Source organism: Hemiselmis andersenii, chromosome 3 (assembly GCF_000018645.1).
Source record: "Hemiselmis andersenii chromosome 3, complete sequence; nucleomorph".
NCBI lineage: Eukaryota > Cryptophyceae > Cryptomonadales > Hemiselmidaceae > Hemiselmis > Hemiselmis andersenii.
This window is the reverse complement of record NC_009979.1, coordinates 159,138-179,593: the sequence shown is the minus strand read 5'-3', so window position 1 is coordinate 179,593 and position 20,456 is coordinate 159,138. Positions and strand designations below refer to the sequence as shown.

The window sequence follows — 20,456 nt, the reverse complement described above, 5'->3', positions numbered from 1 at the left end:
TTTTTTTTTTTTTTTTTTTCTTTTTTTTTTTTTTTTCTTTTTTTTTTTTTTTTTCTTTTTTTTTTTTTTTTTCTTTTTCCCAAGCAAACCAAGCAAATTGACTATATAAAGAAAACTTATTTTTTTTTATTTTTGTTTTTTTTCTTTATTTTATAAAGAATTATACTAATCAAGTTTTACTATTTAGTCAATTTGCTTGGTTATTTTCGGGGGGAGGGGGAAGAAAAAAAAAAAATTTTTTGTGGTTAAGGTTTTTTTTTCTTTTTTTTTCTTTTTTTTTTTTTTTTTTTTTTTTTTTTTTTTTTTTTTATATATATATATATACCAAAGATTGGAAAAGAGATGGATGGAAAAAAAAGAAGAAAAAACAAAAATATATTATGCTACTGCTTTTTAGATTATTGTATACGGCCATCCTCATGGCACACGCAGAGGATCCCATCCCGAATTCCTTCCTTAAGCGCCTGTAGGCCTAGGTAGTACTGGGGTGAGGGATCACCCGGGAACTCTAGGTGCTGTATGCCTCTTTTTATTTTTTTTTTTTTTTTAATAAGAAAAATAGTTTTCTCATAAAGATTTTTTTTTTTTTTGTATGAGGAAAAAAAAAGGCTTAATAAAAGCAAATCCTTGGGTTATTGAATCGCAATATACTGCTTTAAATGTCTTTTTTTTTTTTAAAAAAAAAAGGTAATTTTAATATAATGTATTTTAATTTTTTAAAACTTTCTAATTGGAAAGTTTAATATGTCAAAAATTTGACTTGTTTTTATAAAAAAATTTTTATTTTTTTTAAATCAATGTTCAACCAATCAATTCTTTGATAATATAACTTGCTTCAGGTGTTCTTGAAATGGAACGTTGAATATTGACAGAACCTCTGAAAAAAAATCCCTCTTTAGAAATCATAACTTAAATAATATTATCACAATTAAACATATAATTCAAAGTTTGACTCACACTTTGAGTACATCGAACTATTTAGAAAGTATACGAATTTAAAAATCTTACCATACAAAAAAGAGGCGTTAATAAAGAATATTTGGAAAGTCCTTTTTCCTTTTCAAAAAAAAAATGGCAAAAATCCATAAAATTAATTTATTTTTTAAAAAACAAATATTTTTGGTGATTAAAACAAAAAAATTGGGTTTTCAAAGGCACAATTAAAAAATCTTATTTAAATTATTGATAATTTTTTTATAAAAACAAGATTTTTTCAAATGAATATTTTTTAAAATTCTTAATTTTGGGATTCAAAAAATCTTTTATTATTTTTTTAAAATCTTCTCTTTTTTATTAAGCCTTTGAAAATTATTTATAAAACAAGCATTATATTTTACGAGGGTTCTTTAAAATTAATTTTATTTTTTAAAATGCAGTACTTTGGAATAAAAAAATGTCGGTTCTTAGAAAATTTCCATCTAATAGAACTACATTTTTTATTTTGGATTTTTTTCTTAAAATTTTCTATTTTTAATTCTTGGAATTTAGGAAATTTAAAAGCAAAAGATCATAAGTATTTTTTAATTACAAATTATGGATGGTATAGTGTACAAATTTTAAAATTTTTTGAAAAAATAATTATTTTTGAAAAAAAAAGGGAAAAATTTTTTTTAAAAATTATAAAAATTTTTTTTTTTTTTAAATCGAATTCGGTTTTTTTCTTGTTTTGGAATTTTGAATTTTTCCAAGAAATTAACAAATATTGGTATCACCTCTCAAAAATTACTTTAAAAAATAAGAATTCTTTTTATTCAATTTTTCATGATTTATTTACAAAATGGTTTTCTGTTTATATTAAAAATAATCCTTTGATTGATTTAAAATTTTTCAATGAACATAGTTTCCTTATAGGAAAGCTTTTAAAGAATGTAAAAACTTCAGGGAATCTTTATGATTGGAAATTTTTTTTTTTTAATTTTTATTTTATAGTCATAAAGACTTTTTTTTTTTTTAGTTACGGAAAATATTTAGAAAAAACCTCGCAAGAAAAATTAAAAACCCTTACAGATTCCTTTTTATTAAAGTATTTGACCAATTTTTTTAATAAATTTAAAACATTTTTTTCTGTTAAACAATTGGATTGTTTAAAAAAACTTAAAAAAAAAAAAATTTGGTTATTACATAAAAAAAAATTTTTTATAAAAAAATCAACTGTAATAAGAAAAAAGAAAATTCAATTTGAAAAAGAAAAACTAATTTTTATCAAGTAAATTACAGTTTCAGTTTTTTTTTTCGCCAATGTCGTCTCTTTGAATTCCATTTAACAGAAGTGTCCTTTTTTAAAGTAGCCCATCGTGGTATTGGTCGATTTTGCTTATTTTTTTTAATCAATTTTTTTTTTAACATTAAACTTTTATTTTTGGCCATTTTGTAAAAAAAAACATAACCAAGTTAATCTTTAACACCTATAAATTTTTGTATTGGAGAAAAATTTATGGAAAAAATATCTTCTCAATTAACTTTATTGACTTTCAGGTTTTTGCTTGTCAAAGAATTATTGATTTTTGATTATTTTAAAATTTTTTTAAATTTAATTTCAAAAAAAATGACAAAATCGATCTTAAAAAATTTAATAAAAAAAAATTTAATTATACGATGGTTTAATAATCCCGAAAAATTTCTAATTAATTTATTTTTTAGAGAATTTCATCTTAGAGAAGTGTATTTAAATTTATTTTCTTTTCCGCTTATGAAAACTTTTCAAATTTCACTAAAAGGAATTTTTTATAAAAATAAAAAAGAATTTATTAATTTTGATCAAGAAAAAAATAAAGGGTTGCTTTTTTTTTTAAACAGGGTATCGAAAAAGGAAAAAGGAAAAATAAGTTTACAATTGATTTTACATTTAAAAACCAAAAAACTGATTGAAGAATCCTGGATTCCTTACGGTATAAAAACTTCCAAGAATAAACTTAATATTCTATTTAAAAATTTTTTTTTTCAATTTATTGATATAATTGAAAATTTTGGAAATGGTTTTTTATTTATTTTTTTTCCCGAAAAAAAATCATTTAAGAAATTCTACCCCACTTTTGATTCGAATTTTATCGAAACAATCGAATTTTTTGAAAGAAAGAAAAAAGAAAGAAAAAATGAATTGGTTAAATTATTTCATCGACTAAAAAAAAATAAAAATTGTAAAGCCTATTTGTTTCACACTTTTTCTTCGAATTTAATTGGTCATTTTTTGTTGTTTCACAGTTTCGAAATTTTATTTTTTCCATGTTTAAAAGATATGATTTTTTACACTTCTCCATTGATTCTAGAAAATAATCGTATAATCCAGGACAATAAAATTGAAAAAACAAAACTCCCTACAAAAAAAATTCAAATAATTATTGAATCAAATTACCGAATTTATGTTTACCAAAAAAATTCCAATAATAATCAATTATTTTTAATTTTTAGCGAAATTCTTTACATTCTTCCAAATTTTTTTGTGGGAGAAATAACCGAAACTTCAATTTCCAGAGCTCTAAAAAGTGGAATTACAATTCAAAACATTTTAGGCTTTATTCGAGAAAATCTACATTGTGTTTGTCGCTCAATTCCATCTACTATTTTGAATCAATTCAGATTATGGGAATTTCAAAAAAAAAAAATTAAAATTGAAAATTGTTTTGTTTTTTTTGATATGGTTACCCAAGGACACCAAGAAATGGTTTATTCCAAAAATTGGAATATAAAGAAAAAAAAAAATAAAAAGCTAAAAAATTTTTTATTAATAGAATAGACATTTTAAAAACTGTTTTAGTTAGTTCGAATTAAAATGCCTAATTACCAAAAAATTTCGAATTATGTAGAATATTAATATCTCGAATTAACCTTCCCCTAAAAAACTTATTTTTCCATGAATCATTCTTTGTAACCTTTATAATGAATTTTGAATGTATTTATATTAATAAAAAATAACATGTTTTTCTTTTTATAACAGATTTAAATTAATCTAAAAAAAGGGCTGGTTTTATAAAAAGTTAAGTGTATATATTTATGATTAATCCCATGTATTAATAAGCAACATGGCGCAGTGGTTAGCGTGCTGGGCTCATAACCCAGCGGTCCAAGGTTCGAAACCTTGTGTTGCTATTTATTTCTAATAAAAATTTTTAAACTGGTTTTCTTAAATTTTTTAATTTTAAAAAACTTTTTCGGATTAAAACTTTTGAAATCAAAGAAATAGAAATTTTAAATAATTTTTCTTCTCCCAAAAAGGATGAGGCTAAAATAATTCCATATAATCGTGTTTGATTAATTTTAAAAAACTCTTTTTCCCATAATTTTTTACGATTTTTCTTTTCTTTATCCGAATTTTCCATTTTATTTTTAAAAATTTCTCCATAAAGGGAATATTCAAAAATTTTTAAAAGTATTTCGGAAGGAATGGTAAGGAAAAAAATTTTAATTTTTTTTTCTGAATTAAAATTTATTTCTAGAAAAATGATCCTTAATAATTTTATATTTTGGATTTTTTCATATTGAAAAATAAAATTGTCTCGTTCTTTACTAGTAACAATAATTTGAAATTTTTTCTTTTTTTCCATTAGATTTTTAAAAAGTAGTAAAAAAAAATAAAAAAAAATTTTTTAATGACAATTAAAATTTTTTATTTTTTTAAATTTAAAAAGTTTTCATTATTTTTTAAAAAAAATTCATTTTCGTAAAGTACGAAAAATCTTTTACTGACTGAAACCATCATCAAACTTAATAATCGTGTAATTTTGCAAGCACGAGAGCATAAACTCCTAATAAAGATCCTGTACAAGTACAGTCTAATTAAATGACGTTAAAAATTTATATAAGTATGCCAATTTTTTTTTTTAGTGGTGTTTATTCGAGACAAAAATTTCCTTTTATATTTTTTATGATTTCAAATCCAAAACATGAAAATAAAATAAAAAATTTCTAAAGATTAAATTTTAAACCTAAATTAACAAAAAATTTTCTATAAAAAATGGGTTTCTATATTTTTAAAATCTTTTTGTTTTACTTTTCATGTAAAATTTTAAAAAAAAATTTTTCAATATTTTTTTTTTTAATTTTTCATCTATTACTGATTGTCTAACCCTATGGAAAGAAATTAATTTTAGTTTTTGATAATTTGAAGATAATCGGTTGGAATTTTTTAAAAGATTAAAATAATCATCGTTAAGAAAACCAAGCTGTAAATTGTTTAGACCAATTCCGATTTCGGTTGGAACCGCATATCGTGGGTTGATTCGCCTTAAAGAAATTCCATTAACACTAAATGGGCCTGAAATAATTAAAAGACCCTTTTTTGTTATTTTCAGCAAAACGGCTTTTTTCCCTTGAAATTTTGATCCCAGTAGAATAATTATTGAGCCTATTTTGAATTTTTTTTTCGTTTTAATTATCAGTCTTTTGTTTTTTAAAGTTTTCGTTCTTTTTTCCCTCAAAGAACTGGATTTTTGAAATAAATTTTGAGATAAATGTGATCTAGGAGATAATTTTTTAAAATTTATTAACTGAGTGAGTTTTTTGTTCGTTAAATTTATTTTTTGAATGGCAGAATTTGCCCAAAAATTCTTTTTTTCTGTTAGTTTTTGCTTTAACATAATTTTTATTTTTATTATTTGCTTGGACTAAATTTAATCTAAATATCATATGAAATTTTTATATTTTAATATAAAATAAATAAATTTTTCATGAAAAAGGGGAAAAAAAATAATTTTTCTTATCAAGGGTTTTTTTAATTTTTCGAAAAAAATACGATTTGAGAGAGTCGAACTCTCGACATTCTGCGTGTAAAACAGATGCTCTTCTCGATTGAAACCACTGAGCTAAAATCGCATATACTTAAACGATTATTTTTTTTTTAAATTTTACAAAAAAAATAAAAGGGAAAATGAAATTAATAAAATCTTATGTTTTTTATTGTTTTTCCTTTTAAAAAAATTGCTGGAACTTTTTTAAATATCAATCCATTTTTAGAAGTTAAAAATGTTTCTTCTAATAAAATATTAAAAAATTCATCAATTTTTAAAATCTTCCCACTGCAAAGTATTCCTCCTTTTAATTCTAATAAAACAAAGCAATTGTTTTTACTTTTTAAAATATGGTTTATTTCAAAGGAATTGTTTTTTGATTTCATTTCTTTTTGGGGTAAAAAATTTAAGCACCTACGTTTTAAAATTAATGGATAATTTTTCTATAATAGAATTGAAAAATTTTCAAATCAACAAATTAGAAATTTTTTATCAATTCAGTTTTAACCAAAAAAAAATTCTTTTTAATACTAAAAAGAGGCTTAAAAAAATTTTAAAAAAATTTAATGATTTTAGGTTTCTCCAAGTTTTAAAAAGTCATGAATTTTTTAAAAAATTTTTTTCTAAAATAAATTATTTTTCTTTTTCAGGGAATCAACTCCAATCCTGGTTTTATTTTTGGTTTATTAATGCAGCTGACATAATTGGAATAAAAATTGAAACATCAATAAAAAAAAAAATCAAGGAAACATTAAAGTTTATTTTATTAAGAAAAGGATATCTTAATAAAAATTTTTTTTCTTCAGAAACCCTTTTATCCCTTTACTCAGCTTTATTATCTTTCTCTTGTTTTGAAAAATTAGAATTTAAAAATCAAAGGGCATTTCAAATTACAATATACAGTTTTTTGAGAAAAATTAAAAAAAAAAAAGTATATCGATGTTCTGCCTATGGAGAATCAGATTCAAGATCTTTTTTTTGCGTTCTCGTCATTTCTTCTTTTTTCAATATTTTAACTAAAAATTTATGGAAAGACATTATTTTACTTTTTTATAATAAATGCAGTTTAGATGGAGGATACGGTTGTGATAAGTTGGAAGAAAGTCACGGGGCTTTAACTTATTGTGAAATAGCTAGCTTTACTTTTTTTTCTAACAGAGATGATTCAAGTGTTCTTCACCCCAATTTTGAAAATTGGGTTTTAAAAAAATTAAAGCCTTTCGAATTTGGAATTCAGGGCAGACCAACTAAATTGCCTGACACCTGCTATCTTTTCTGGGTTGGTGGAATATCCATCATTTGTTCTTTTCTTTTCCCTTTAGAATGTTTCAATGTTTTAATATTCAATAGAGAAAGAAAAACAGATGGGTTTTCGGATCAAATTGGAAAAATTCCTGATTTATATCATTCGTGTTATTCAATTTGCGGTCTTGCATTGTGTAATTTTGTCTGGAAAAAAAAGGTATGTTTCTTTAAGAATAAAAAAAAAAGAAATTCATTATTTAAAATCAATCCCGTTTATGGAATTCGAGAGAAAAAAGTCGGCGCAATTTTAAAATTGTGTGATGATTTATAAAAAAATCGTTAAATTCTGTTTTGTAAGGAGATTATTTTTGTCTCTCCAAAGATTTTATAAATTCCAAGAATTTGGTTAGAATTTGCCAAAATATTGTTTCGTAAAGAAACAATTAGTATTTGTGAATTTTTGGCATATGAAATCAAATAGGATGATATTTTAGTAACATTTCTAAAATCTAATGCAGCATCGATTTCATCTAGTAAATACCAAGATGAATATTTTAATTCTTGTAGCGAAAATACGACAGCCAGTGAACTTAACGTTTTTTCTCCTCCCGAAAGGTATGAAACTGTTTTCCACGTTTTTTCAGGTGGTTTAACCGAAAGAACAACTCCCTCTAAAAAAGGGTCCATCGTCTCTACAAGATTAATTTCCATTGTCCCTCTTTTCGAAATTAAAGGAAAAATTATTTTTAAGAATAAATCAAAAATAAAAAGATATTGAATATACTCAGAAAGGCGCTGAAGATGATAAGAAAAACAAATATTTTCAATAAAAATTTTTTTGAAAAACAATTTCTTTCGGAAACCATTTTTAGATTGATTAATAAGAAATTCTTTAAATTTTTTCAATAAATTAAAAAATGAATTTGAATCGGAATTTGAAAAAAATTCAAAGGAATTAATAAAAAAAAAAAAAGATGTGGGTTTTTTTTTTTGAAAAAGCCAAAAAGAAAAACTTTTTGTTCTATATTTCTTTTTTAAAATTGGTTCGCTATTTCTTTTTAAAAGAAAAGAATTTTTATTAAAAACTTCGAAAAAACAAAATTTTTTTAATCTTTTCCAAAACAAAAAAGTTTTTTTAATTTCAAACTTCACTCTGATTTTAAAAGTAAAAAAGTTATTCTTTGTTCGATCATAAAAAAACTTTTTTTTTTTGAAAATATATTTTTCTAACAAACATTGTTTTTCATTAATTTTTTTTAAACCTTCCAAAAAAATATATTTTTCTAATAAAAAAAAAAGAAAAAGTTTGTAAAAATTTTGAAAAAATTTTAAAATTTTGAATTTTTTTTTTAAATGTTTTCCCTTGTGCTTATATTGTACTGAATTTCCTACTAATCCTAAAACATAAATTTTTTTTTCTAAAATATTTATAGTAGTTAGATGATGTTGGACTTTTTCGTTAATTTTTTTAAATAAATTTATTGGTCTTTTTTTTTTATTGGTCTTTTTTTTTTTAAAAAAATTTAAAAAAATCTTTTTCCCAAAATTTAAATCGATTGTTCGAAAAAAAGCTCTTGATATATATTTTTTAGTTTCCAAAAGCATTACTTTTTTTTGAAAATTTTTTACAGTTTTTTTTTCAACTTTAAAATTAGGATTGATTTTTTTGTTATTAAAAACTAATTTTAAAAACAAAAAAAAAGAAAAAAAAATTTTTTTTTTTGTCTTTTTATAAAAACTTCTATCTTCCTTTTTAAAGGTAGAAATATTCTTGATGCTAAAGTCATGAATTTTTTTATAATTCTCTGAAAGTAATTTTAAAAATTCAAACTTATTTATCCAATTCATTTTTTTCTTTCTATTTCCAAATAAAAAACTAAAAATATTATTAGAAATACCTCCTCCACTCAAAATTCCGGAAATTTCAATAACCTTTCCATCTTGAGTAACTATTGATTGGTATTTATTCCGAGAACTATAAAAAAGGCCTTCTGATAAGTTTTTTACAAACACCGTATCCTTTAAAATGAAATCAAAAATAAGTTGATTTTCTGGTTTGCAATAAATTAAATTTGCCAAATAATTTTTGGGTTTCTCTCTTTCGAAATTTTTAGACCAATATGAATTTTGGATTTTTTCATACACTAAAAAATTGGTTCGTCCGATTTTATTTTTTTTCAAAAAATTTGTTGCAAAAAAACAATTTAAAGAATTATCAATTAATATAGTAGATAAATACCCCGAAAAAATAGTATAAAAGGCAACCAAATTTAAAATTTTCACATAGCCTAAAGATCCAATAAAGTCTAAAATGCCCGGAATATTTTTTTTTAACATATGAAATTTTTTATTTATTTCGATAGGAAACATATTTCTAAAAATCAATGAAAGATTTTGAGAAAAAAACGTTTTAGTTTGGAAAAAAAAACGATTTAATTCTTGCATAGAAAAAAAATTTAATTTTTTTAATGTTTCAAGCCGTTTTTGAAGTTTTTTTTTCAAAATTTCCTTTTTTAGATTGAAATGAAGTTGAAAAAAATTTTCTGTTTTCTTTAATTTCAAAAAAAAAAACAAATTGACTTTTTTTGAACAAAAAGTAAAAAAATCTTTTAAAAAAATTAATTTTCTAATTGATTCAATTACCTTGGTAATTTTTTTTCTGACTTTTGGATAGAAAAATTTAAAAATTTTTTTTTTTAAGAATTTTGTGTTCCAAAAAATATTTGAATTTTCAGTTTGCTTATTTAAAAAAAATTTTTTAAAACCGCATTTTTTAAAGAAAAAAAAATTTTTTTTTTGAAGAAAAAACACTTTTAATTTTCGTTTTTGGAAAAAATTTTTTTTCCAATTTTTTTGGGAAAAAATAATTTTAAAATTTCCAAAAAAATTTTCATGAAACCCTTTGCAAAAAGTTATTTGGAATTGGTTTGAAAAAAGGAAATTCAAAAAGAGAATTTTTTCTTTTTTTCGAAATAAGAAAAATTTTCTTTCTTTTTTTCTTAAATTTTCTAGTTCCAAAAAAAATTTGAAATTTTTATGTCTGAATGTCCAAAAATCTGGAAAAATTTTATTTTTTGAATAAAATTTAAAAATTTTTTTTTTAGAAACAAATTCCCATTCTTGTTTAAGCAAAAAATCTTTTTCTTTTAAGGATGAAAACCATTTTTCTAAAAAAATTGACAATTTTTTAGTTTTTAAAGCTTTAAATTGACAATTTTTAAAAATTTTTTTACATTTTCTTTTATCTTTTTCAAAATTCAAAAACCTTGAGGTAAATGTACTCCAAAAATTTTTTATTTTTATTTCTCTTTCTTGATTTTTTATTTTCCAACAAACAGCTTCCATTTTTCGAATAGAATTTAAAACTAATAAAAAATTCAAAACGCTAAATTTTTTTTTAAAATGATTTTGTGAATTTTTAATGACCACAGGAAAAAAAATTTTTCTGAAATTTTTTTTTTTAAAAAATTCTTTTTTAATCTTCAAATTCATAATAATTTTAGAAATTTTTTTCTTTTTTTTGTTAATAGTTTTTAAATATCGAGAAGATCCAAACGAATCTTCTGAATATTCGAGTAAACCAATTTCGTTTAAACCTTCGTTTTTAGGCTTCATTGTTGAAATTCTTTCAATTTCTCCTTGCTGAATTAAAAATCTGTCATTTTTATTTAGAATTCCAGCAATTCTTAAAGATTGAGTCATAATATATAAAGAAACTTCCTTTCCGTTTAAATAATAAGTTGATGAATTATTTAAAAAAATTTGTCGTGATAAAATAATTTCAGTAGAGATTAACTTTTTTTCGAAAATTCTTTTTAAATTTTTTCTAAAAATTAAAGAAACGGTAGTAAACTTATTAAAAGGCGAAGCAGAAAGGTTTATTAAATCGGAAAGTTTTTTAAACCGAATTTGCACTGCTCTTTTTCCCAAAACAAATAAAATGGCATCCAAAAAATTCGATTTTCCCGAACCATTAGGGCCTATTATTGTATTTATTTTTGGGTGACAAGGTCCTGCTTCTTGAATACCTTTATAAGATTTAAAATTTGTAAAACGAATGGATTTTAGAAAAATTTTATTTTCCATTATTATTAAAAAAATTTAAATAAATGTTAAAATATGTATTTTAATTTTTAAAATTTTTAAAACAACTTATGTTTTGGAAAATTTTTTTTTTTAAGATTTGTAATTCTTTTTTTGAATTTCTATCTTTGTTATCTGAAATATTGAAGGTTAAACTATTTGTTGGATAAAAATATTCCCAGAAATTATTGAAAGGTAAAGAAAATGATATTTCTTTTCTTACCAAGAGGGAAGTTTCATAAGTCCAGCATCTTACAACATTAGGAATTGTGTATCCTCCCCCTCCCAATACTAAGAGAGGAATATTTTTCCCTTTTAAAAATTTTATGCAGGTAGCATGACCTTTCAACGATAAATTGAATACGCCAATATGATCTCCGGAAAGGGAATCAGCTCCACATTGCAAAACAATGACTTTAGGCTTATACTTTTTTATAATTTCATCCACCAAGGGATTGAAAATAAATTCAAAAGATTTATCAGATAATCCTGGCTTCAAATTAACATTCGCGGAAAAATTCTCTCCTGGTCCCAAACCTTTATCTAAAATATTTCCTGTTTCTGGAAAAAAAAATGGCTGGTAATTATGAAAAGAAAGGGTAAAAACCCGATTCGAAAGGTAAAATGCTTCTTCCACTCCATCGCCGTGGTGGACGTCAATGTCAATATATAAAACTCTAGAAAAAATTCTTAATAATTCTAAAATAGACAAAACAATATCATTGGTATAGCAAAAACCCGAAGGAGCATCAGCTTTGGAGTGATGAAGACCCCCGCTCCAATTTATTGAAACAAAGGTGTTTTTTTTCACCAATTCTTCCGTAGCAGACAAACTTGACCCTGTATATTTTTGGCAGTATTCTAAAATTCCATTAAAAATTGGACAATCTTCAAAAATTTTTCTTTGATAAAAATTTTCCACTTTCTTAAAAAATTTTTTATTTTGAAAAATTTTTTCGGGAGTAATTTTTTCAAAAAAATTTGCGCTGTGAAAATTTAAAAATTTTTTTTTTTCAGTTTTTCTATGATATTTTAAATTTAGGAAATTTTGTAAACCATAAGACCAAATCAAATCTTGTAGCATAGTCAACCTAAAAGGTTTCATTGGGTGCTGTGTACCATAAAAATAATCTCCAATGGTAAAATCACAAGAATATGTTGGAAAAAATGATTTCATTTTTTTTTTTAAAAAAGGTAATCTTCGACCAAATTAAAATTTTTCTTTTTTTTCTGAAAAAATTTTTTTAAAATTAAAATTGGAATTCTTAAGTTATTAAATAAAAAATTAAATCTATAATTAAATATTAAATAAATAAATAATGAGGGTTTTAAATTTTCTGACCTTTTTCGAAACTTTTTTTCAAAACAATTCTTATAGTTATTTTCTTTTTGAAAAATCGAATGTTAGACAATCTAGAAAAAATTTTTTTTTAATAAGAAAGGCGAAACAAGATGAAAAATTTTTTCTTTTTTTTCTATTCCAAAAAAAAAATTTATTAAAAAAAAATTTATTAAGACAAATAACAATTCTTTCGATTTTTAAAGAAGAAGAAAAACATTTTTTCCTAATTTTATTTTTTAAGAAAAAATATACGATTTTGAAGTATTTAAATATTTTTTTGGATCAAAAAAAAAAAAAAATTTTAAAAAATTTTGATTTTTCAATTTTTTTTTCAATTTTATTTAATTTTTTAACTCAAATTATCTTTAAAAAAAATTTTCATAATCCAATAAAAAAATATAAAGTAATTTACCAAAACAAAAAAGATTATTTCAAGAGAGAAAAATTATTAAAAAAACTTTTTTTTTTAAAATTGACCGAAACTAATTTTTTTTTCTTACTAAAAAAACTAAAATAAAAAACCAATTAAAAAGTTAGTTGAAAATGCAAAATATACATTTTTTTTAATCTGCCTTTTTTTTATTAATTACTAATAATTTTTTTTTTATAAAAAATATTAATGCAAGTATTTGTAAAAACTCTAACAGGAAAAACCATAACTTTAGAAGTAGAATCTGCTGACACAATTGAAAATGTAAAAAGTAAAATTCAAGATAAAGAAGGAATTCCTCCTGATCAACAAAGACTCATTTTCGCAGGAAAACAACTGGAAGACGGTAGAACATTAGCTGATTATAATATTCAAAAAGAAAGCACTCTTCACCTAGTTTTACGTTTGAGAGGAGGAGAATCTAAATTTTTTTTTTATTATTAAATTGATCGAACAAAGTTTTTTTTTGTTAAATTTAAAAACTATAAAACCTAATTTTTTTTTTTTATTTCGAAAAGGCTTAATTTTTAGATGATAAAAAAGTTTACTTTACATCCATTTTTAGTTTCTTTTTTTTTAAAAAAAAAAAAAAAAATGTTTTTTTTAAAAGTAGCAATCTTTATAAATCTTTTTAATAAAAATGAGTTAGTCCTTTATAGTTCGAATTTTAAAGAAACTTTTGATTTTGATATTAAAAAAAAAGAAGGATATAAGATCCTAAAAATTTTTAAAATTGGAAAAAAGATATTTTTTTATAATGCCTTTCCCATTGTTTCTTATAAGCCAATTTCTAAGAAAACCAAACCTATTGACTGTTTTTACGAAGTTAAATTTGCAATTAAAATAAAAAAAAAAAAAGGAAAATGGTTGATTGGAAAATTGAATAGAAAAAAAAATCTTATAAACATTTTCCCAATTGCAAAAACCTTAGATAAAGTTTTCCCAAATAATTTAAAAAAAAAATTTTTAAAGTTTTCTCCTTTTTGTTCAAATTTTCCAAATTTTTTCGATAACAAAAAAAATAATTGGAATTCTAGCAAAAAGGATTTTTTCACAAAAACCAAAAAAAATTTTTTTTTTTTTTCAAATTTTTATAAAATTTCAATGGGATTAAAAGATTATTTTTTAAACTTAGACTTAAGTTTCAAAAAAAAACCCGTTTTTTTTAAAAAATTCAAGCCTAGAAAAAAATTTAAAAGGCTTATTTTCCGTCCCAAAAAAAAGCTCTTCACCTTAAAAAATTTTCTTTCTTTATTGTACCGAAGCATAAATGGAAAAATAAACTTTTGCTGTTTTAATTTTATCAAAAAAAAAAAAATCTTTTCGAAAGGAATAAATCTAGTTTGTTTCGGACTAGGTTTTTTTTTAAACAATTTTTTTTTAATTTCTAGTTCTATTGCCTTTAAAAAATTTAATTTATTTACCCCACAAAATATTCTTTTTGATTTTTTTTGCCAATTGCTTTTTGAAAATGATTTTCAAAAGAAACAGTTTTTTCCGTTTTTTATTGCATCTATCATAAAATCTTATTTAAATGAACAAATCCAAAAAAAATCCAAAAAAAATTTAAGAAATTTGATTTTAAAAAAAACCTACAAAAAAAAATATTTTGAAAAAATAACTTTCTTAAAAAAAAACCAAAATATTTGGAACAAAAAACAAAGTTTATCAGAAATTCAATCAAACCTTTTTTTGAAAAAATTTTTTAACAAATTAAAAAAATCTTTTGTCCCTCCCCAATTTTCTTTTTTTTTTTTTTATTGCATTCAAAGTTTGCTGTTAACCATTTCTTTTGATACAGGATTTTTTTTAGGAAAAAAAAATTTGAATTTTTTTTGGAAAGATAACGAAATAATAATTCAAAATAAAACTCCTTTTTATTCTTATAAAAATTGGGAAAATTTTGATTTAGATTTTAATTTTTTAAAATTTAAAAAAATGCATTTTTAAAAAAAAAAATAAAAATCAAAGAAATTTTTTAACTAGACTTATCGTTTGAATTTCGAAAATAACGAAAATTCTTTTTGAATGGATTTATTTTTTAAATCGAGAACGGGAATGAATTTAAAGTTATAAGGAAAAAAAATTTTTCTTTCCTCGAAATCCCATAAATTATAAATTTTTCTTTTTTTATAAAATTTTTTTTCTTTTTCCCACCCCATATATTTATTCTTTTGTAAATGTCGAAAAGTACAGAGAATTTCGCTCCAAGAATTTGGAAAAAAACATTTAGAAATCCGTTTGCACGTGTTGCAAGTAAAAAAAAAAAAATTTTTTTTCCAACCTATAATATTCTGTTGTTCATATTTTATTTCCTTAAGTGAAAGATTTCGAATTTTACTTAAAATAAAAAACCTAAAAAAAAAAAATTTTCCTCTGAAAAAATACGACGAATTAAAGAATTTCAAGAATTTTGAAAAATAAATTTTCATAATATGTTGAAAGTAAAAGAGAAGAAAATACCGGCCGTAATATGAAAATTTTTTATTAAAATATGAAAAGATCAAAATTAATTCTCCAATTTTCGATAAAATTTTTAATTCATTAAGTTTTTTTCTTTTCCAATTTTCAATTTTCATAAAATTTTTAATCCATGATATACCATTTCTTGAATTTAATAAATTAACCATAACTTTAGTATTGGCAAAATTTTTTTTTTTTTTAAAAGCATATAGTTTAATGGTTGTTTTCGGAATGTTTTTGAAAATTTTTTTTTTCTTTATTTCCTTGTAAGAAAATTTTTCTTTTTTTATAATCACTATAAAGCTTGAAAAATCACTTAAAATTTTTAAATCTTTTATTGAATGGTTAAAATTTTTAATTTCTAATAGTGGAATTAAAAGTTCATTCCAAATTGAAATTTTTCCAGAACTGTCTCCTGTAAAAAGAACCTTTGAAAAGATACCGCCCCAAACCAATGAAGTTAGATTTCCAAAAGTAATTGTTTCGTTCGAACCACATAATTGAATTGATACCAATTTTTTTTTTTGGTCAAAAGACAATTTAAAAGTTTCCAATTTATTAAATGAAAGGGCAGCTATAAAAATCTCAGCGGTTGAAAATACAGTATATAAAGAAAGTAAAAAAAAATAATTATTGACAAGTTTTCCAATTTGAAAAATAGAAAAATGTGAAAGTTTTTTTTTTTTTTCAACCAAAACAAAAAAGCTTCCTTTCGATATTGCTGAATAAACTATTCCCAATGAATGAAATTTTATTTTGATTACAAAATTCAATCCTTTAATTATTTTAAAAAATCGAAAAAATAAATAAGGAAAGCTTATTATTTGTCCAATTTGAATACAATTAACCGAAGCCGAGTAAAAAAAAAAATTTTTAAAATAATCAATCACGCTTATTCCTGTGTTTTTTTTTCCTTGGACTAAAAATAGTTCTTTTGGAGAGAAAAATGCAGAGTGATCTCTAAAATAAGAAAAGATAAAAAGTTGTTTTTTTTTTGTTTGCATAAATAAAAATTCAAAATTTTTTGATCCGAACAAAAACAAACCGTGAATAAAACTTGAATTTTTCTTTGATTTAGTTTCTAAAATCGTATTTAATTTAATTTTAGAAATTTTTTTTTCTCCACTAAAAATTTTGAAATCTGAAATTTTAGAAAATTGAATTTTCGAAAAAAGTTTTGCCAAGACGATGTAAGAAGAAAATACTAAGAAAAAAAAATTATTTTTAATTAAAATTATACTGTTTAAAAATAAAGTTTCTCCAAAAATTTTCTGCTCAATTACATTCTTAAAACTCATAAAAAAAAAAAATAATGTAAAATTATTTAATTTTTTTTTTTTTCCAAATATTTTTTTTTAATTTTTTTTGGTCCAACTTCGGAAATTAATTTTGAATCGGAGGCTACGATTTTGAGAGATTCGTTTATTTGAACAGGCAAACTATAGCTGCTTACTCTAATTTCAGGATTCGAAACATGAAAAACCCAAACATTGTCACAATTTTGATAATGTTTCAATTTACCTTTTATTACGGGTTTATCTTTAACCCATTTTTTCAAAACAGTCATTATTGCTTTGTCGAAACGTTTTTTTATGAGTTCAGACAAATCCAAGTCAATCACTCCTTCGTCTAAAAGTTCTTGAAGGGTTTCTTCCAATTCAATGCCTATTGTCGAAACTCTGTATTGTGCAAAACTCATAATTGATTTAAGAAAAAAAATGGTAAATCTGATAAATTATTTAATTATTAATTAATAGCTTTGTTTTTCTATTTTTTTCTGTTTTTTTGGGTTTCCTTTTCGACGATGCCTGCTAATACTCGATCAATTTTTAAAAGAAAGGTAGCATTTTCAATAGCTGATTTAAATATTTGGGTTTTCATCGAACAAGTTTCCCATATATTAATTTTTCTTATATCTACAATTTTTCCGTTTTTTCCGTCAAAACCGAAAAAAAAATTCTCTTTTCTATGAATATTTCGTAGTCTTGTAATGGGATAAATTACTGAGCCTCCAAAATTTTCTATTAATGTCTTTGGGATAATTTCAAAAGCTAACGCTAGAGATTTATAAATGAAGAAACTGTCATTTTTTTGTTTTTCAGATTTTTTAAAAAGAAAATTACTAATTGCAAGCTCAGTTGCACCCCCTCCTGGAATAACTTTTGGATTGGAAAAAATATTTTTAGCAACACTTAAAGCATCGTGTAAATTTCTTTCAATTTCATCTAAAATATCTCGGGAAGGACCGAATAACAAAATAGTAGAAGATTGAGTTCCCTTACAACCGGTTATAAAAGTGTAATATTCTTGTCCAATTTTTTTCACTTCAAAGAACCCGGCCTTTCCCAAATCATTTTTTTCTAAATCTTGGAAAGAAGATATAATTGTACTGCCAGTAGCTCTTGCTAGGCGAAGATTTTCTGATTTTTTAATCCTTCGGATAACTGAAATATTTGATTTATAAAGATAATGAAGAGCAAGATCCGAAACTCCTTTCTCGGTAATAATAACATCTGGGTTGAATTTTTTTAATAAATTACAAGTAAAAATGATAAAATTTTCTTCAGCTTTTAGAAGATTTTCCCATTCATTTTCTTCTTCCAATTCGATTGTCACTTGAGATTCTCCTTTTTTATATTCGATCGGGCAATCTAAAAGAATTATTCTTGGGGTTTTTATTTTTCTTCGCATTTTGGGATGAGAAATATCTTTTATCAACATGATTCCGGACAAAATTTTAGAATCTTCGAATTTCCCAAATGGAATTTTTTCAATTTTAAGAATATTATTGAGATTAGAAAAGGCTATTCTGGATCCGGCCGTTTTTATGGCTTTGAATGAAAGTTCGCAAATTAATCTAGAAAATTTACCTACAAGTTTAGTGCAAATAGTTGTCATTATGACTTTGGTCATATCATGGAAATTTTTATTATCAAGTTTACAAGCTAAATCATTTTCCAAAAAAAAATTAATTTCAATTAAAGCTTGGAAAAACGAGGCCATAATTTGGTTTGGGTGAAATTTTTGTTTTAACAGAATTTCTGAAATTCTTAAAAATTCCGAAACAAGAACAACAATAGTAGTAGTTCCATCTCCTATTTCGCTATCTTGTGATCGTGAAAGCTCTATTAAAGATTTGGCGGCGGGATGACCAATTTCTATTTCTCTAAGAACACAAAAGCCATCATTTGTTATTACCATGCCTCCTTGGTTGTCTAATATCATTTTGAGCATGGACCGAGGGCCTAAAGTAGTTCGAATTATTCCTGCAGTTGCTTTTGCTGCAGCAATATTTTGATATTGTGTAATTTTAGAAAAAAAATCCATTTCTTTTTTATTTTTTATTGGTAGAAAGAAGGCGAAAAGAAGCGAGAAAAAGTTTTTTAAACATAAATTAGTGTTTATTTATTTGGTTTTTAAATCAACGATCCTTCTCACAGGAGTGACTGAAAATGATGTTTTTTTCCTAGATTTCTGATAAAAATATTTTTTATAAAAAAAAAAGTTTTTTTGATTCGGAAAATATTTTTCAAAATTTTTAAAGAAAAATTTTATAAATTTCTTAAAATAAGTTCTTTTTCCCTTGGATTTAATTTTCGATAGGGATTTTTTTCTTTTGAAAATATAATCACTTCTATTTCTTCTTGAATTAATTTATATCTTAAAATTTTTTGTAATATCCATAAAGCAGCTTTTGTTGAATGAAAAAAATTGTAGGATTTTTTTAATTTTTGGGTAGCATTATTGAGTATCCAAGGATCTAAAAAACTTTCCTTTTCTCCTATAGCACAAATTTCATGAGATGAACAAAACCCTGAAGGTTCACATTTAAAAATTTGAGGTCCACTTTCCTGGTCGATTCCAAGAATAACTGTTCTAACAGCAAGAGGCCTCATATAAGCGTATTGAGTAAAAGTTTGGTTCATATCAGAAATTTTTTTTGCAAGAAAATCCATGGAAATCGGGCTTTTAAATTTTTGAAAATATTTTACTGATTCTTCTGTTATTTCTTTAAATTTCATTTGAATATCGCTCTGAAAACCAGAATGAAAAGTCCCGATAAAATTATTCAAAGCAAAAAATTTAAACACAGGATTCAAACTGTTTTCGTTTTTTTTATTTCTAAACATTACTAAACTAACAGTGTCTTTATTTTTAGTAATTATACAAGTTGAGTTTTTGTTTTGAGTAGCTCTGAAAGCATATTCAACTTGAAATAATTTCCCATCTGGCGAAAAAATAGTTATATGTTGATCATAACCAAAGCTTCCTCCTCTTTTCATTTTCAGTTTAATTTATCTGAAGGTGCTCAAAACTATTAGCTTTTATGGAAACTCGTACATATGAATCAATTTATCCTTTTATGGGAAATGTAACCGTGACTCTCATTAAAGAAATTAAGGAAATGGGTGCATATTCTTTTTTATCTGAATATGGAAATGCTTTGGGAATGCTTATGATGTCTGAATTATCCAGACGTAGAATTCGATCCTTAAACAAATTTATTAAAATTGGAAAAAGTGAGGTTGTCGTGGTGGTTAGAGTAGATTTTTTAAAAGGGTATATTGATTTATCAAAAAGACGAATTGCCGAAGGAGAAACTTATTGTATGGAAAAAAAATGGAATTATAGTCGTATTATTAATACAATTACCAACCAGGTGTCTAAATTTTTTTTTATTTGTATTGAAGATTCTCGGATTAGATGGAGCTGGCCCTTTTTTCGTCATTTCGGTCATGCAATAATTGGATTCAAAAAATATCTGGAAAATTCTGAAACATTAACCAAATGTCTTGATATTTTCTGGAAAGAAAAAACTAAAATTTGCGGTATTGTGGCAAAAAAGCTTCCCAAAAATTCAAAAAAAATTTCTTCGAATTTTGAAATAAGTTGCTTTTCTCCGGGAGGAATATCAATAGTAAAGAAAGTTATTAAATCAGCAATTATGATTAATAATGTAGAAGAAATTAATGTTAGATTGATTTCTGGTCCTCTTTATAACCTTACGATTAAAAATGGAAACAAAAAAAAAGGAATAAAAATTTTGGCTAGGTTTTTTTCATTTATTTCTGAAAAAATTAAAAAAAAAAAAGGAAGATTATATATTAAAGATATAATATTAGACTAAAAAATTTAACTTCTTTTTTTAAAAAAAAATAAAAAAAAAATT

The 20,456-nt window shown here is 23.0% G+C and overlaps 16 protein-coding genes and 3 non-coding genes across 19 annotated transcripts; 8 read left to right on the top strand and 11 right to left on the bottom strand.

Moving 5' to 3' along the window:
• Positions 1-400: 400 nt before the first annotated feature.
• On the top strand, positions 401-527 carry HAN_3g525. The gene has a single exon. It is a non-coding gene; the product is annotated as a 5S ribosomal RNA (ribosomal RNA).
• An 843-nt stretch (positions 528-1,370) lies between these two features.
• HAN_3g524 (hypothetical protein) lies at positions 1,371-2,210 on the top strand (the record flags this gene model as incomplete). The annotated part of the gene is made up of 1 exon (XM_001712596.1): positions 1,371-2,210. One exon carries the CDS (start codon positions 1,371-1,373, stop codon positions 2,208-2,210), a length of 840 nt encoding a protein of 279 aa, XP_001712648.1.
• Positions 2,211-2,434: 224 nt separating this feature from the next.
• On the top strand, positions 2,435-3,733 carry HAN_3g523 (hypothetical protein; the record flags this gene model as incomplete). The annotated part of the gene is made up of 1 exon (XM_001712595.1): positions 2,435-3,733. The coding sequence occupies one exon, from the start codon at positions 2,435-2,437 to the stop codon at positions 3,731-3,733; it is 1,299 nt and encodes a 432-aa protein (XP_001712647.1).
• Positions 3,734-4,013: 280 nt separating this feature from the next.
• On the bottom strand, positions 4,014-4,086 carry HAN_3g522. Its single transcript has one exon. It is a non-coding gene; the product is annotated as a tRNA-Met (tRNA).
• Positions 4,087-4,106: 20 nt separating this feature from the next.
• On the bottom strand, positions 4,107-4,541 carry HAN_3g521 (hypothetical protein; the record flags this gene model as incomplete). The annotated part of the gene is made up of 1 exon (XM_001712594.1): positions 4,107-4,541. The coding sequence occupies one exon, from the start codon at positions 4,539-4,541 to the stop codon at positions 4,107-4,109; it is 435 nt and encodes a 144-aa protein (XP_001712646.1).
• A 426-nt stretch (positions 4,542-4,967) lies between these two features.
• HAN_3g520 (rpl6B) lies at positions 4,968-5,573 on the bottom strand (the record flags this gene model as incomplete). Its single annotated transcript, XM_001712593.1, has 1 exon — positions 4,968-5,573. The coding sequence occupies one exon, from the start codon at positions 5,571-5,573 to the stop codon at positions 4,968-4,970; it is 606 nt and encodes a 201-aa protein (XP_001712645.1).
• A 152-nt stretch (positions 5,574-5,725) lies between these two features.
• HAN_3g519 lies at positions 5,726-5,808 on the bottom strand. The gene has a single exon. It is a non-coding gene; the product is annotated as a tRNA-Val (tRNA).
• A 61-nt stretch (positions 5,809-5,869) lies between these two features.
• Positions 5,870-6,109, bottom strand: HAN_3g518 (snrpD; the record flags this gene model as incomplete). The annotated part of the gene is made up of 1 exon (XM_001712592.1): positions 5,870-6,109. One exon carries the CDS (start codon positions 6,107-6,109, stop codon positions 5,870-5,872), a length of 240 nt encoding a protein of 79 aa, XP_001712644.1.
• A 44-nt stretch (positions 6,110-6,153) lies between these two features.
• HAN_3g517 (ggt) lies at positions 6,154-7,299 on the top strand (the record flags this gene model as incomplete). The annotated part of the gene is made up of 1 exon (XM_001712591.1): positions 6,154-7,299. One exon carries the CDS (start codon positions 6,154-6,156, stop codon positions 7,297-7,299), a length of 1,146 nt encoding a protein of 381 aa, XP_001712643.1.
• An 8-nt stretch (positions 7,300-7,307) lies between these two features.
• Positions 7,308-11,054, bottom strand: HAN_3g516 (smc4; the record flags this gene model as incomplete). Its single annotated transcript, XM_001712590.1, has 1 exon — positions 7,308-11,054. The coding sequence occupies one exon, from the start codon at positions 11,052-11,054 to the stop codon at positions 7,308-7,310; it is 3,747 nt and encodes a 1,248-aa protein (XP_001712642.1).
• A 40-nt stretch (positions 11,055-11,094) lies between these two features.
• On the bottom strand, positions 11,095-12,228 carry HAN_3g515 (hda; the record flags this gene model as incomplete). Its single annotated transcript, XM_001712589.1, has 1 exon — positions 11,095-12,228. One exon carries the CDS (start codon positions 12,226-12,228, stop codon positions 11,095-11,097), a length of 1,134 nt encoding a protein of 377 aa, XP_001712641.1.
• Positions 12,229-12,370: 142 nt separating this feature from the next.
• HAN_3g514 (hypothetical protein) lies at positions 12,371-12,910 on the top strand (the record flags this gene model as incomplete). Its single annotated transcript, XM_001712588.1, has 1 exon — positions 12,371-12,910. One exon carries the CDS (start codon positions 12,371-12,373, stop codon positions 12,908-12,910), a length of 540 nt encoding a protein of 179 aa, XP_001712640.1.
• Positions 12,911-13,012: 102 nt separating this feature from the next.
• On the top strand, positions 13,013-13,267 carry HAN_3g513 (ubiquitin; the record flags this gene model as incomplete). The annotated part of the gene is made up of 1 exon (XM_001712587.1): positions 13,013-13,267. The coding sequence occupies one exon, from the start codon at positions 13,013-13,015 to the stop codon at positions 13,265-13,267; it is 255 nt and encodes an 84-aa protein (XP_001712639.1).
• Positions 13,268-13,354: 87 nt separating this feature from the next.
• On the top strand, positions 13,355-14,773 carry HAN_3g512 (hypothetical protein; the record flags this gene model as incomplete). Its single annotated transcript, XM_001712586.1, has 1 exon — positions 13,355-14,773. One exon carries the CDS (start codon positions 13,355-13,357, stop codon positions 14,771-14,773), a length of 1,419 nt encoding a protein of 472 aa, XP_001712638.1.
• A 38-nt stretch (positions 14,774-14,811) lies between these two features.
• HAN_3g511 (hypothetical protein) lies at positions 14,812-16,584 on the bottom strand (the record flags this gene model as incomplete). The annotated part of the gene is made up of 1 exon (XM_001712585.1): positions 14,812-16,584. One exon carries the CDS (start codon positions 16,582-16,584, stop codon positions 14,812-14,814), a length of 1,773 nt encoding a protein of 590 aa, XP_001712637.1.
• A 26-nt stretch (positions 16,585-16,610) lies between these two features.
• Positions 16,611-16,985, bottom strand: HAN_3g510 (tfIIA-S; the record flags this gene model as incomplete). The annotated part of the gene is made up of 1 exon (XM_001712584.1): positions 16,611-16,985. The coding sequence occupies one exon, from the start codon at positions 16,983-16,985 to the stop codon at positions 16,611-16,613; it is 375 nt and encodes a 124-aa protein (XP_001712636.1).
• A 68-nt stretch (positions 16,986-17,053) lies between these two features.
• HAN_3g509 (tcpG) lies at positions 17,054-18,613 on the bottom strand (the record flags this gene model as incomplete). Its single annotated transcript, XM_001712583.1, has 1 exon — positions 17,054-18,613. One exon carries the CDS (start codon positions 18,611-18,613, stop codon positions 17,054-17,056), a length of 1,560 nt encoding a protein of 519 aa, XP_001712635.1.
• A 224-nt stretch (positions 18,614-18,837) lies between these two features.
• On the bottom strand, positions 18,838-19,569 carry HAN_3g508 (prsA1; the record flags this gene model as incomplete). Its single annotated transcript, XM_001712582.1, has 1 exon — positions 18,838-19,569. The coding sequence occupies one exon, from the start codon at positions 19,567-19,569 to the stop codon at positions 18,838-18,840; it is 732 nt and encodes a 243-aa protein (XP_001712634.1).
• A 44-nt stretch (positions 19,570-19,613) lies between these two features.
• HAN_3g507 (tif211) lies at positions 19,614-20,414 on the top strand (the record flags this gene model as incomplete). The annotated part of the gene is made up of 1 exon (XM_001712581.1): positions 19,614-20,414. The coding sequence occupies one exon, from the start codon at positions 19,614-19,616 to the stop codon at positions 20,412-20,414; it is 801 nt and encodes a 266-aa protein (XP_001712633.1).
• Positions 20,415-20,456: the final 42 nt, after the last annotated feature.